This window comes from Metopolophium dirhodum, chromosome 2 (genome assembly GCF_019925205.1).
Source record: "Metopolophium dirhodum isolate CAU chromosome 2, ASM1992520v1, whole genome shotgun sequence".
Taxonomy (NCBI): Eukaryota; Metazoa; Arthropoda; class Insecta; order Hemiptera; family Aphididae; genus Metopolophium; species Metopolophium dirhodum.
The window spans coordinates 30,659,767-30,676,392 of NC_083561.1; the positions used below are offsets into that span (position 1 = coordinate 30,659,767).

The following is a 16,626-nucleotide window of genomic DNA, read 5'->3' on the forward strand; positions in this document are numbered from 1 at the left end:
TTTTGGTTATGACGATATTGATGAGTGATAAATCGTGATCGAGAGCAGCTGATCTATAATTCTGGCGTGTATAAATACACCTTGGCAAAATATACTATACCTAAACGATAATACAGGACACTGTTGTAGTCTGTATTAGAATAGTAGCGAATAATTTCTTATCATTGCTCCCCGAGATTGCATATAATTTGTCTATATTTTTCTAAATTGCCCACGTTAATCATAAGGAGTAAAATAGATAACTACTACAATCTCGGGGGCTATCAATATTGTAATGATATTTTGATAAGAAATAGTTTGCCAGTTTTTATAAATTATAATATGCCAGTGTCGGGTGTTCTCGTTCTGTATTGTTGTCTATAGTATTTGCTTAAGGCTTTTCGTCCTTTTGCAGTTAAGCCTTTGGTAATAATTACAGTAATTAATTACTAAATTATTAATTAGTAATTGGTAATTTAGATTGACAGTTTAGTCTTTAGTCGTTTAAAATAGAATAAAGATACTGTGACTCACGTTCGGAGCTTTCGCCGAGTGTGAATGGCGATTAGCACTACAATTAAAAGATATTTCTTAGGTATATCTTTAATCGTGATTAGCACTTGCGTCTTATTAGAGTTACCACTTATTATAATGTCTACTCTAAACGACTAGAAAATTTAGAAAATGACTAGAAATTCGTCAACCCAAACCCGTGTACAATTAAAATACACCGCGATATTTGTACCATATCAATGACATACCACATACAGTATTTTAATGTCACACCTAATTTAATTAATATTATGGCCTTATGGGAGCAAATCTAATTTAGGTCCCTAGTTGATATTCAGATTTTTTTTTTCGGAAACCTGCGTATTTCAACGAGATAAGAACGATGGTTCAATTATAATTTGTTGGTCGGTTTTAGTATTGAAGTACACGGTTTTGTTTTTTTTACGCATACGCACAACGCCCAAGTTTACCGCGCCTATATTTATGCTATAAGAAGCTATAATAACTATTTTTGCAATTATTTCCTGGTAGACAATAGGTAACGGGTGTATAATACAGCATTACAGCGAAACTTCCATATTACGAAGCCTCGTGGACGCTAAAAAATACACACCTATTATAGAGAATTTCGTTAATATTAGAATTTATTAAACATAATGTTCTATGGTTATATGGATGTTTCAATGTACTTGTAATCTTGCATGCTAATTTTTGACAAATAGACAGTATTATAGTCGCTCGCTACGCATACCATTTTAGGTCGCCAAACTCGATGATCTCTCGTAACATAGTCAGTTAAAATAACACGGGTAAATAGGTAAACACAAAATGTCAACCTAAACGCCACAATTTAAACTATAAGTACATATCCAACAATTAACATAGTTTTACTAACTAAGTCAGTATGTCACCCATTATAGCTAAATGGAGATGGTTTATGCTTGTGCCTTGTGTGGGAGGTGTGGCATCCTATTAAGTCATTAACTTGGAAATCAAAGAAACGGTATTTAACTGTATAAGTAATTGTAATTTATAAGTTCAATCCCAGAACATTTAAGTTCATCAATCTTCATAGTTACTTGCGCCATATAGACGCAGATATACTTAACGTTAAATACTTAAATAATATTTGTATTTATTAGCTTAAATAAAAGTAGGTATCTCTATTTAAATATTTAATTGTACTTATTGAATGACATACTATTTTTTAATAAATAAGTTTAGATACTAATACAATATATACATATACTGTATAAGATAAAATACTACTATTTATACTTATAAAATTATGAAGTTATAAAGTTAAAAAAATATTATAATATATTAATATAATATTCAATATTTTGTGATTATAATTATTTACGTAGAATAATAGTTATTTATATTTTATAAGTATCACAATAGATAGGTATACCTTATTTTATTAATATTTCGATAGTAATGTTACTAATATACCTAAACATAATATCCACAACGGCACCACGTCTAGGTGGTTATCATCAAGTATGAATGTTTGATGATGATGTAGACTACAGGCTACAGGCGCTACAGCTTTAGAGTTTAGATATACAATATAGTATATATAGCAGGCCTGGGTATAAACAAGTTAAAAAGTTAATATTAAGTTAAAAATTAAATTTATTTTTACTTTCTAACTTAACTTTTTTTTAAATTTTATTTAACTTAACTGATTTTTATTGATATAAACTTATTAATAACGAGTTACTTTTAATAAAATTAAAGTTACATCAATTCATAAATTTAATAATTAAATAATAAATATTAAAATATAGGTAGGTACTTAATAAAATTATTATTGATGATGCATATTTCATTTGCATAAACATTTACTTCTTGTTATTTTAGACAATATTAAAAAAATATAAAAGTTTAAATTCATAAGTTAATTGTCAGTTTTCATAAAACTTTTAACTTAACCGAGTAAAAAAAAAATTGAATAAACAAACTTTTTTAAATGTTTTCTATCAACTCAATTCAACTCAATTAAAAATGATTTGGCCAGGCTTGATCTATAGCCGCGATGTAAACTAAAATCAAGGTGTTATAAGATAGGCAACCGAACATACGGTTATTCGTATTTTTGAAAAAAAAAAACAATTTTGCTCAAAGTTCTCTTTCAATTATGAAAATTTGGTTTCTGGTATAAGACTATATAGCCCAAGTGGTTCTTTCCCTTTTCACTTAACGGTTTTAACATATAATTTATTAACGTGTATAGTTATAGTAGTCAGTAGTGTAATACTACTATAATACTCATTACTCATACTGTATAATAATATAGTGTCTTCATCGTAAATACATGTTTCACACATAAGATAGAAATGTTTATTTACTAACGTGAATTGTGACTATATCTACACAATCTTCAGAGCGCAGAAACATACGCGATGCGCCATTACTCAATTTATTTAATTGCCATTCCATAACAAACGAGTATTCTATTCCCGTTTTCCGAAACTAAATCTTTGTGTAAGCCCATCTTTACAATTCTAATTTTTTTAAATAATTTATTCAGTGGACCACTCCATTGTAGACTGTAGTACGAATGTACCATAAACATTTTAAGTCACTAGCTATCACAGTTTTGGCTGTGCGTTGATTAGTCAGTGAAGACATCTTATTTTAATTGTGTAGATGAGCAGGCACGGCGCCAAGGGGGGCAAGGTGGGGCTCTAGCCCCCCAGAAAACAGTTCAGCCCCCTCGCCAGCCCCCCACTGAAAATATGTACGATACCTATAATAAAGTCATAAAGCATTATTTTTAAATATCAATATTTAGCTTATTTAATATAATATTTGTCACTATTAAAAAAACTGAGGTATAAACTGATAAATTGAATTTATTATTTGTCTAATAAGGAAAATATAAGGATAAGGAAAAAATTTATTACAATTTCAATAAAATATGTTTTGAAATTTGTAAAATAAGAAAAAATCTTTTATTTATTCATTATTACTTTTATTGAGTACTAATTACTGGATGAAAATAAACAAACAAAGGTATCCCAAATCATTGCATTAAAGATGATTGAAACAAATTCATCTGTTTATTACTAAACACAATTACTTTGGTTTATATTTATGAAATGTAGGTAAGTAAAAGAAACATAATTATTCATTCACAAAGGTATGTAGTATTAAAGTCATAAAGAAATTATAATTTTTGTACATCATTATTCACTATGAATAGATAGTTGTTGATGGTATGTGATTAAACATTTTCTTACATAGGGTACATAAAAAATATTTGACATTATTCTTAAAACATTTTTAACTATTCAAAAGTTTGTACATATTATCTGTTTAGACTTTTAGAACATACAATATAAAAACTTGTGTAGGTAAAGATATATATCTTTAATAGCTATATATATAATAATATTATGTTATAGGATATGAAAATATTTTTATTTTATTTAAATAACCTCAGTATTTGTTGAAAAAACCTTAGCCCATGTAAAAAAAATATTTACCCCACTCTGCCTCCTCCCTCCTGGAAAAAATTCTAGTGCCGTGCCTGTAGATGAGTAATTAATCATAATTACTTAATGACAGAATCTATAAACTCCAAACTCTATCAATTCATCGGAATTTACCAATAGAAGGGCTATTAGCTCCAGTGGCGGCTCGCCAGGGTAGGCAAGTGAGGCTGTGCCTTACCTAACTATTGTACAGAAAAAGGATGTTTATATAATATAGTTATTAGTTATAGTTATTTAGTTTATTTCGTGTAGTGTAAGTGTATACCTACCCACAATACTTTTATCACAAATTAAAGATATTGGTAAGGTACTAGTGTAAAATATACATCTCGATGCAATCAAATAACAATTAACATTATTATTATTATTCTATTTGCAATTTTATACTACCTTACTCCCTTGTAGAAAAATTATCTTCCTTAGCTACAATCTCTACTGAGAAGGAGTTAATAAACATTTTATCAAAACATGATGAACAATTCTATGAAAAAATAATTGACAAATTTGCATTACTCAAAGACAGAATAATAGATTTAATTTACAAAACATAATATAAAAAAAGATTTATTTTTGTTTTTGTTTTAGTAAATAAGATTTATGTGATAAGTATTTTTTTTTATGTATATGACATTTGAAATAAATATTATATGGTTTATTATTTATATGTTTTTAAAGTTTATAGAATTGAATATTAATTGAGTTATATTAAAAGTTAACTAAAAACTCATTGTTATATTTTAACAGCATTTTTTCTCCAATACATTTTGAAAATATCTGCCTCACCCCTCATACGGTTCACGAGCCGCCATTGATTAGCTCCACCCAATAAATACAATTTTATGCATAATACACCTGCATTTACCAACCTATTTACATGTATAAATTCATGTAATAATATACAATATACATTTACACGTAAACAAAAATTTATTTCATAGATATTCTTAGTAAAAATTTGAACGAAATTATAAATTTAAAGGAAGAATAACGATTTTAGTTATTTTGTTGTAATTTAAAAATAGTATTATACTCGGGAACATGAAATATTTAAAGCATATTATTGTATTTTATACGCACAAGGACATTTTCAAATCCAATATGTTTTAGGCAAAAATTAATTCAACCTACTGTATTACTATAATAGGAAACAAAATTAGTTTAATAGTAATTAAATTATAAAATATAATAATAGTAATACAGGCTAAAAGACCTCGCTCAGAATCGTTTTTCGTATGCAATGGCCAATGCCCAATGATTTATCATTGGATTCAAATTTAAGTATTTATTATATCCATTATAATTTTAAATTTATAGTGAGTATAGCGACACACTATATTGACATCTATACTGACGATACTGTACATCAGAGTGGTACATGGTGGTAGTGTGGTAGTGTGGTACCCACTATTCCCTACATTTTTTTTATTTTTTACTAATAATTATATTTTAATCTACCTTTTAATCTCTTGGTAAATCATTATTGTAAATAATTTTGATTCCTATAAATAATTGTTCTAATCAATGTTTATTCCAAAATATTATAATTGTTCCAATAAAAATTTGTTCCCAACTTGTAAAATATGTCGCATGATAAAAATCCATTGGCACAAAATGCAATTGGGAATAAATTTAGTTAAGAACAATGAGTCTAACATAAAATATTGAAAGTATTCAGTATTGGCACAGTATTAGCACAGAACAATTTATATAATAGCCATTATTGTTCTATGGGATTAGCTAGAGGCTATATTGGCTATTAAAAAAAATAGTGACATAAATGAACCTTGGAACAATTGGTCGTTGGAACTAATATACTTTCTTGTAACAAATATTTGAGCGAATTGACTAAGGAACAACTATTTTGTGGTACTAACTAGGTGTATCACATTATAAGTAGGTGTAATACACCTTGATAGGTACAATTGTACAAATCTTTTTTACAAGCTACATTTCTATATCTTAAACCACGGACTAAGATATATCCTAGTCCGTGTCTTAAACGTAATGTTTAAATGTTGATTATTGACATATGAACGACATTTAATAAAATATGCAAATTAAAATTTAGTATAAATCCCACAGATATCTATGTACTATATAGATGTCTGTGATAAATCCTCATTACAATATTGTTCCATGTTACAACTTACAACCTTTATAAAAATCGGCTTTCTGGCGAATGCTAGCGTACTCTGGTGAGAAATTCTGAACAACAAAAATATAATTTTTGGAAAGATACCAGCGGCGTCACCTTATCTCATATAGTAATATATTCTGTACATCGTGGGTACTATAATAGGCTTTAGCATCGAACAATTTACTATTTTACTGGCCCACAGGCCGCAGTGAGTGTTCTCAACTGATCCGTAGGTCTGGTTTTTCAGATTTTGGAAAATGCCGCCGCCGCGATTAGTTATGAGCTTATGCCTCCGTATGCGTGTTGGACAGGTACGTCATTTCCACCGAGTTTCCATTTCAAAACGGGTAGTTTTACTTGCCCCTGATAAATTCAGGCACACCAGACTTACGGATCTTAGGCACGTCTTGTCGGCCACAAATCTCACGTTTATTCGACACAGCAGTGGCGATGGTCGTGAACAGCCGGAACTACTGTCATCGGTCAACAGCGAACCCGTGGATCTGACCGAAGACGTCATACCTGATGCACCAGAAGTGCCTATTGAAGCGGCAGTCGAACAAGTCGCAATAGCATTGGTATAATTTTTTTTATCTGATAATCATATTAGAAAGGAACTGTTATAATAATAATTTAAATTTGGACATCCGTATAGAATGCATTAGGTGAACAGACACTACAAAGTGCAGGACTTGGTTCTTTCACTCCTGTTGGATTATTACAAAATGCTTTAGAATTTATGCACGTATCTTGTGGTTTACCCTGGTGGGGTGCCATTATTGCAGGTGAGAAAATTATAGCAAACATTTGTCATCATTAACTATTAATATGGCTAACTGTCTTAAGATTATGTGAATTGAACAATTTATTTCTAAATAACAAGTACTTATTAAACAAAATGAACATTTAATAATGAAAACAGTTGGAGAAATAGGTTGATTTATACATAAATATTTTTTTTAATAAAACTCAAATAAAAATTGTTTCAAGTTAAATTTGGAAACTATTAAAATTGACTTAAAGACTGTTCATTGTTTAAAAAGGATTTGTTATACTTAGTTCCTAACAGTATTTATTTTCAACAGTTTCTCACATTTATTTTAATAGTTAAAACTCATTATGTCCCATACATGAAATTGTTACCTACAAATAATATAACATAAAATGTATTTATTCTTTCAGGTACTACCATATTGCGTTTATTGGTTTTTCCTTTAGTAGTTACGTCTCAACGCCATACAGCAAGAATGAATAATAATATGCCTCAGATTCAAGCATACCAAGAAAAAATGACAGAAGCCCGATTACATGGAAATCCTTATGAAAGTAAATTGTTTGTTTCTTTTTATTACTGATACTGGTGTAGAAATCTCTTTCAAATTGCTGATATAATAAGTGCTCTTGTCACCTATTTAAATTTAAACTTACAATTGTTTACCCATTTTACTTGATTTTAAAAAAATGTGTGATTTAACTTATTACCTATCAAAACTTTATTGTTTATTATTTTGAATAGAAAATTGTCTGAACAGTGCACTTGCCTTATTAATAGTAAACTTATAATTTAATGAACGCTCATCGTGAAGGAGAGAACTTTTATACTGATAGTTTTATTCAGTATGTCAGTATTAATTACATACAACATGAGGCATAACATGTTATTAAGTTTTAAATGAAATTTAGAAACTCGCAGTTATAATTTACATTAACCAAATAATACCTTTTATTACATTTGTTTTACTTTTTTTTTACTCTGCTTATTAAAATACATTTAGTTATATATATATATTTTATTTAGTTACATTTTAATCTTTATTTAACTTACAATTTAGGACATTTTTTTTATTTTGTCTCTTCCCCTAAAGCTTACCTATAGGCGTCCAGTATCCTTACAGAAATAATATATAATATAGACTGTTTTTAGTCATGTTTTTATGAGGTAAAAATGTATTTAAGATATTATCAAACAACATTATTATCATAAATAATAAAATTGTTATTTCTAAAATCAGTTTGGTACACATTTTACAACCAGCTGGAATATTTTTTTTAATTAGCATTTAGTAAACTATTTGAAACCGCCAGTGTCCAGTACTTTTAAATTAACTATGTACTATGTTACAACTTTCAGTTTCTTCTTTTAGAATGGTTTTTTCTGAACAATTTAATGTGATTATTGTACAAATTGGCATTGGGAAGTTATTTTCTTGGTTTATGAATGGAGGAATAACCATACCTGTACAAATTTTATAAATGCATTTACGCCAATAATAGTGAAAATAATAGGTTATTATACCTAATTATTTATTAAAATATCAAAACTATTTTTATTAAATTATATTTTTAATGAAAATATTAAGTAATCATGTAATTGGTATTTAAATTAATTTTATTTTTAGTGGCAAGGGCTTCACAAGAACTTATGTTATTTATGAAAACGAATCAAGTAAACCCTTTGAAGGGTATGATACTACCAGCTATTCAAGTAATTTACAATCTATCTTAAAAATTGATTTTTAAATAATAATATACTTTTTTGTAGTTTCCTATATTTTTAAGTATGTTTTTGGGATTACGAGGTATGGCAATGTTACCTTTAGAAAGTTTCAAATATGGTGGTCTTTGGTGGTTCTCAGATATTACGTTGCCTGACCAATATTTCATATTGCCTATTGTTACTGTTATTACTCTTGGCGTGACATTAGAGGTATTGTACTATGACTACAAAAATTATGTAATTTATATTGATTCATTTTTATTTCAACCATTTTAGCTTGGAGCAGATATTGGTAAACTTGCTTCCTCCGGTGTAGGATTTGGAAAATATCTGAAATATGGAGTTCGTGTATTACCTCTTGTTGTGTTTCCTTTTATTGTGAATTTCCCATGTGTGAGTATCAATTAACTAAATATTTTTATTTTAACTTTCTCAAAGCAACATTGATATTGAAAGGATTATGATCTATTTTTTTTTATTAATTAACAGATATTCTGTTTGTTTTTATTATTTAATTAAATAAATCTCGTAGCATTTTATATTCTAAAATCTAAATCGTACTTTAAAATTATTATACATTTTATATTCATTATTGTTGACACCGGATTAAATCAAACAATAAAATAATTCTGTTATTGAATAGATGTTATGTTGCTTAACATATTGTATACATTTAAGAAAAACCAATTCAGTGTAATTAATCAGTTTAACACTATTACTTTTATTGTTTTTAGGCAGTATGTTTATACTGGGCGTCTACTAACTTTATTTCACTAGGCCAAGTACTATTTTTGAAAATACCAAGTGTAAGAAATTATTTTAATATAGAAGAAAAGAGGAATGTAGAAAAACCAAAATCAAAAAAGAAAGGAGTCATCGGAGAGTTTAAAGAATGTAAGAAATTTTACTTAGTTTTCTTAAACACATAACATTCTTAAAATAATCTTATGCAATTTTTTTCATAGCGTGGAAAAATATGCAAGTCGTAAAAGAAATTGAAGAAAGGGAACGTTTAGATCATATGAAATTTACACAAGCCGGCCGAGCAGCACCGGTTAAAACGTTTAAATATAATCCAAAAATTGTTGGAGGCATCAAAAAAGAAAATTAATACAAATGTTTGTAGTATAGTTAATGTTTGTTTTTATATATAATATACTATTTAATATATAAAATATATTAATTATAACTGTGTTTATGTATATAATATATATACACGTTTTTACCTTTTAGCACAAGGATCAATTTTAAGATTAAATAGTGATTAGTGACCTATGCATTTATTTAAGGCTGTGAATAAGGAGGGGGAATTTAAGTCCCAAGTTTAAATAGCTCCCCCCACCAATTCTTAAACTTTGCTGTTGAATCCTGTGTATTCTCCAAGTCTGCAGCCACTCTTTCTTTGCTTATTGATGGTGTGTTAGGCTTAGGATGCATGATGTACCTGGTATTATGGTAACAGATGATTTAAAGTGCGGCAGGCTGTGGACACCCTATAAGTCAAACTATGATAGATAATCCAAATAATGCAGCCATAGTGTAATGAGTTATATTTGGTGTAAATGAAACCTTAACTGTATTAATGCTATATTCAACCAAAAACAGTATAGTTGACAAAAAATTTCATACTTAATTCCTATCTAGAAAAATATGCTTTCTAATCTAAGAAGCGTAATGCCATGAAATTGATATATTATGTTATGTTGTCCAATGTCCATAATTTGGTTTAAGATGTTTAAGAAAACCAATTGTATAGCTTCTATATTGATAATATACAATCAAATACTACTATCATAAATATTAGACAAGTAATATAAATAAGGTAGAACGCCAATCATCCTGACTAATTAATCTCAAAGATGGTATTGATAGTTGAAGTATAACAAATTAAAACTTATACATAATATTATTATGTGTATTGCATATTAAAATGTCTATGGTAAGCACCAAATCAAATCTAACTACTCATATATATTATCATCTTAACATAGGCGCAACTAGATGCAACACTGGGGGTGCTAAAATTATGTAGAGAACAGACCCGCGGGGGGCTACACCCCCATACCACCAAATAACATACTTCGATTTTATAATTACTAAAACCTTTTTTTAAATGCACCGTAAACACATAAGGACACTAATATTTAAGTAAATCAACAGTAATATACCTGATCAGTACATAAGGTATATTATATTATTTAGGTGATAAAATTAGTAACCTGGAAGTATAAATGGATAAAAAATGTGATCAAGTGGGTACCGCTTTGCTGTACAGTAGTTGTTAAACATGTCGTTGTAATGGATGTGTTATATTTGAATTGAATTTGAAAAATTTTCTCATGATTATAAATAGTCATAAAGAGTCGAAATTGTTTGAAGAATTTACGATGTATAGAAAATGCTAATATAAATATTTGGTTAACATTTCAAGAGTCTACGGTTATTCGTTTTGGAAATACAACAAAAACTAAAAAATTGATTAATGGGAATTCGATTTACCGCTGAATATTGAATATTGTAACAATTATAAGTTATGTTCTGTTTAAGCATACGTTTTTTTTTTATAGGTAGAAAAACTTATGTGAAACTTTTTATTAATATTTTTAATTTTAGCTATGAAAAGAAAATCTCTTATGAATTTCTAACTGATAAATAACTAAAAATATTTTAAAAATTTCTCATAGTTATAAATAGCTCAAAAAGAGTCAAAATTGTTTTAACATTTTATCATGTAAGGAAAAATTTAAATTTTAATATTTGGTAAAAATTTCAAGTATTTAGGATTATTTATTTTTAAATTACAACGCAAATAACACAATATCAAAAATTGATAGAAGAAAATTTGTTAATTTACTGATGAAAATTGAAAATTCCACACACTTTAGATTCAAACGCTCATAAAAAAATGTATGTTACTTTCCAGTAAACTTATTTGTTTGTTTAAGGTAGGACCAATTGTGAGGAGTCTTCTATCAACATTTTTAATGTTGTCTATGAAAGGAAAAACTTTTATACATTTCTACTAACTGAAAATGTTGGTGAATTCTAAATTCTAATATCTAATATATAATAAATTCTAATCATTACACACAATAATTTGTGTTTCTGCTAAAAACAAAGAAATAAAAAATAACCTTACGTAAGGGTAAAAAACTATTTTTTGCATATGAATTTTCAATTGTTGGTGTTTTTGAACTGGGGGTGCTGAAGCATCCCCCCTAGTTGTGCCTATGCATCTTCATCACAATCCATAAACACATAGACTTGGCTTGTACATTCATGCAGTGGCATATCCATGGGGCCTAGTGACCACCCCCCCCCCCCAACCATTAAGTTGATGGTTATATTTTTATTTTATTATTGATGTATTATAGTTGATTTGTTGTCAAGACCCATTTAAATTTCAACAGAAGCATCAACCTCAATATCATATAATGCTAGAACCAGCTTTCACTATTTAGGTATAGGCTTAAAATGATTTTAAAGTAATTGCAATCATTTAAAATTGACAAATTTATTAGTTTTATCATCATAATAATAATAATTATTATTATTAAACTGTTTTATAAGTAACTATTCAGTATATAAAAAAGGAAACAAATTAACATAATATATACTTAGAAAAAAAAAAGTTATGATAAATGTACATTTTTTTGGATACATTACAATAGTGTGTATTTTAACATATAAATAAATAAGTAAATAAATTAAAATTAATGTTTAGGAATAAAAAATTCATGTAGAAATAACATAACAACTATTTATTCAATCTTTCTTTATGATTGTAGTAACATCTTCATCATTCAAAAATAAACGTATAAAATGTCCATCAATGTTATTATTTTCAAATACTATCATCATAAATTCTGTTTTACTATTACATATTTGTTTCAGTTTATATATGCTGAAATATTTCTGATCCAATCCAAGGGAACAACGTAAAGTCAAGTATTTAACATTTTCTAAGTGTTTAGGAAGCTCATATAAATTTTCTACATTTATCACAGTACTTCCCATATCCACCAACATTATATCCATTGAACTTTTAAACTTATTTTTTAATTCTGCACGATACCAGCGATCGTTCACTAAAGCTCCATACATCTTACAATATTTTGGTTTTTCAACAGGATTTAAAGTTTTAACTGTACTTAATTCAGTTATTACAGCTTGTCTACTAGGAGAATTTACTTGAACTGTTAATATATTCAAATGAATAACATTAAATACTATCACTGGAATAGGTTTGATTAGTTTGGCCACATTAAAATCATCGACAAAGAGTTCAACTACAATTGGTTCACCAGTTTTTACTACAGTTATAGTCATCTTTTTATTTTTGCATAGTTCCATTTCATCCGTAAAACTTTTTGATAAACACTCAAACAGCTTTTCATTTTTTTTCATAGTTGGAATATGTAATGAACATAGCTTAATAAATGGAGGAGCCAATTTCAGATAACCAACTGCTTCATAAAATTCTGAACATTTGTCTTGAACTCCATAATCTATGAAATAACAAGTACATTCACCTTCTTCATGTATCATTAAAAGCCTTACTCTGTACCATCTACTGTCAGTTATACTTTTTGCAATCGCCATTTTACCAATTTTATACTCAGTTAATGGTTCCCAAACAGTTTCATTTTCAAGTATACGTTCAATTTTATTTTGTATTTCTTTACTGTCTTCAGTTTCTACATAGAATTCATTTATTGACTGAGCATAAATAAGATTCACAGCCATCTTTGCACCAGACTGATCAATTTCCTTCAAGGTTTCATATGTCTTTGGAGTAATTCCGTATGAAATAATGTTATTTACTAATGTTTTTATACATCTATCATCCCACTTCATATTCACCAAAAAGGTTTCTTCATCGCTTAAAAAAGTTACAATTACTTCAATAGATCCTATAAAGTCAAAAATGTAATCATATATATCATTTACAGTTGAGATTACATATTCTTCATGGTCCACATCATCAAGCATGCAATGATATGCCATTGCACGGTAACAAGCTATTTTTTCAGGTAGTATTTTAAGATTTGATGATAACTCTGAATTTCCATAATCAATAAATTGAACCGTAAAAGCATTTTCCTCAATACTTAAAATTTTAGCTCTGTACCAAAGACCATCATTTTCATATTTAGCAGCAACTAGATCTCCGGGCTTTACAGAAACAGACATTGAACCTTCATTTTCAAGAAATTGAAGACTTGTTGTTATATCTTGAATAGTCTGTTGATCATTTTTGTTTTGTATATAAAAGTTCTTAAATGAATAAAAATAAGAAATATAGGCGTCCCAACATTTAATTTTCATAGTATTCAGTTTATCACCTGTAAAGTAAACATATTGGAAAATTAATATAACTAAAAACCGCATTTACATTTAGTTATACTTAACCTGAAACATACATCAATTCAATTTTAATAATTAAAAAAATAGTTTACATTATTCAATATTGTTTTATTGTTTATACTGTGGTTGACACCTACATAAAAGTAATATTAAAATAGTTAAGAATAATAAGTAGGTACGAGATTATGGATAATTCGAGGAATTATTATTGATTATCCAGGCAAGTTGTAATTCAATTTAGTTTAAGTTTTAAAATGTTATACGTATGGAATAAGTATTAATTAAAATTGTATTTATATTACCTGGTAATTTAAGTGATTTTGTATATATTTTAGAATACTAGAAATCAAATATAATAATATATATATTATTTACAAACAAAATGTAAAAATTAACCTAACCAGTCCTACCTAGTAATGTTTTGAATTCTTAAAGAATTATTGAGTACCTATTCAATCTCCATTATATTATGTAGGTGCCAAAATATGTATCAAATACCTAGAATATGTCAATGAAAAAATTGAAAATAATTTACTGGAAGATCGCAAAGCTTCGATTGTACCTAATCACTTAAAAATGTACCTATATAGTTGGTTCAATAACTAAAAAAAAGAATGGCAACAACAGCTAACCCAACTATGAACCAAGTAGGTATCTGCTATAAACCATAATTCACATGTACCTACATATCATATATCATTAACCCTTAAAAGTTAAAATTGAATATACCTAAGGTAGGTATAATTATAATACACTGATTAGCAAATAATTTCAGGAGACACCAAACCCGCATGCTGTCTCCTTCTTACAAATTGACTACAAAATACCAAATTTGCAATCAGCAGAATCAATTGTATGTTGTTAACTTTAATAGTAGAGTGAATTGACCAATTAACAAGCATAAAGGTAAGTATATTATTATCTAACCTCATAGGATTTTATTGATATTTTAATATGAATATAAAGTGAGTAAAATTTAAATATCATTGAATGCTGATGAGATGATGCCCTAGAAAATATTCTAACCATTTGATTTAATAATTGGCAATTCATTTCAATATTAAAGCTAATAACACAAAATTAGTTCTTCTAAATGCACATTTACTATATTGTACGTTTGTTAAAACAGAGAAACACATATGGATTTAACGTCTTCTATGAGTCCAGTACCCAGTGTAGATTTATTAATATCGGGTAATTTCGATGCGTTTGATATTTGGTCAAAAAACTTCTCTTGATGAAGTTGGGTGATCCTGGTGATGAAATTTACAGTAGACCCTCGATTATACGCCTTTTTTGTTCAACCATCAGTCCATACTTGCTTATTACTTGCGTGTTGCAGTAGCATTTCAATATTTCATCACCTTTAATGCAAGCCGGTATATCTGGGACTTTCCAGGTAATATACGTTTTATGGGTAAAATTAATGTACCAATAAGTAATAGTAATTATATAATCATATCTTAATAATCTTAAAGAAAATAATAAATAATGTGTAGAGGTATAATATATAATAGGTTTAACATTTTCAATTTCTCGTTTAATCGTCTTTTCGATTATCCATCAAGGCTCGAGACTGACGGTTAATCGAGGTTCTACTGTATTCAGTAAAATCATTGATTATACTTATATATAGTATGTATACTTATGTATACTATGTACAATCGATGATAAAATATATTTATACTTACACATGTCGTAAAGTTATGATGATCTAGGAAGATTGAAACCGAACTCCAATGACTATGACGACTGGATTCTTACATTTGACTAATGCGCCACCTTGGTAACGAAACATCATGACGAACTGGTAATGACTGGTGAGACGGTGAGTGCCGCCGAGTGGTGAGTTGTGACTGTTGTGAGCGTGGATTTCGATATAACAAAAATTGACAAAATTCTTAACCCACGCTGCACGTGCTCAGCCGTCGCGTCGTGCGGTCACACTCAGCACAAACACACACAAACTGCTATGTCATTAATTACCTATATAGGTACTGCATATTAAAATAATTATTATTCTATGTAGATTACGGAGTATAAGGACTAGACAGCAGACAGCAGTGCAGCAGTACAACACTACAACAGTATAACACTGACGGTCAACAGCATTAAAGGACGGTTGTGGTAGTTGTACCTTCTGTAGCCTCTAGGTAGTACAGTTTGTCTTTGTAGTTGTAGCAGCCCACCGCCCACGTCACTCGCTAGTCGCTATAGCCAGTGGTCAGACCACAGACATGCGTATCAAGAGTGGCTGACATACATATTATTTAATTTGTCATGATAGCTAGTTAATTGATATAAATATAAATATAATATTATATTATCATAATATTTTAAATTCTAAAAATAGCTGGTAACGATTAACATTCAACGCTATAATATATTTATTTTTAATTTTTTTGATTCAACGTTATAAAATATATCAAGGTAATTTAGGTATTATATTCACCTAACCTTTGTGGATTTGTAGACATTTTAATGAAAATCCTTCAGTCCAGAGCTCTCGCTTTAGATTAGTTTGGGCATAAGTACGGATACGTCAGGTAGGTTAACCAGTATAACCTAACCTATTTACTATTTAGCGCCCAGCGGTTTGTCGGTGACGTATTTACGAACCGTGTCGGTGT

The 16,626-nt window shown here is 28.4% G+C and overlaps 2 protein-coding genes across 2 annotated transcripts; one reads left to right on the forward strand and one right to left on the reverse strand.

Moving 5' to 3' along the window:
• The first annotated feature begins 6,232 nt into the window (after positions 1-6,232).
• Positions 6,233-9,818, forward strand: LOC132939682 (mitochondrial inner membrane protein OXA1L). The gene is made up of 8 exons (XM_061006987.1): positions 6,233-6,710; positions 6,788-6,917; positions 7,315-7,458; positions 8,532-8,617; positions 8,675-8,839; positions 8,906-9,022; positions 9,364-9,523; positions 9,595-9,818. The coding sequence occupies exons 1-8, from the start codon at positions 6,390-6,392 to the stop codon at positions 9,738-9,740; spliced, it is 1,269 nt and encodes a 422-aa protein (XP_060862970.1). The 5' UTR covers positions 6,233-6,389; the 3' UTR covers positions 9,741-9,818.
• Positions 9,819-12,178: 2,360 nt separating this feature from the next.
• On the reverse strand, positions 12,179-16,303 carry LOC132938563 (maternal protein tudor-like). The gene is made up of 2 exons (XM_061005479.1): positions 15,688-16,303; positions 12,179-13,974 (listed from the first exon to the last, which is right to left on the reverse strand). Exons 1-2 carry the CDS (start codon positions 15,689-15,691, stop codon positions 12,395-12,397), a joined length of 1,584 nt encoding a protein of 527 aa, XP_060861462.1. The 5' UTR covers positions 15,692-16,303; the 3' UTR covers positions 12,179-12,394.
• Positions 16,304-16,626: the final 323 nt, after the last annotated feature.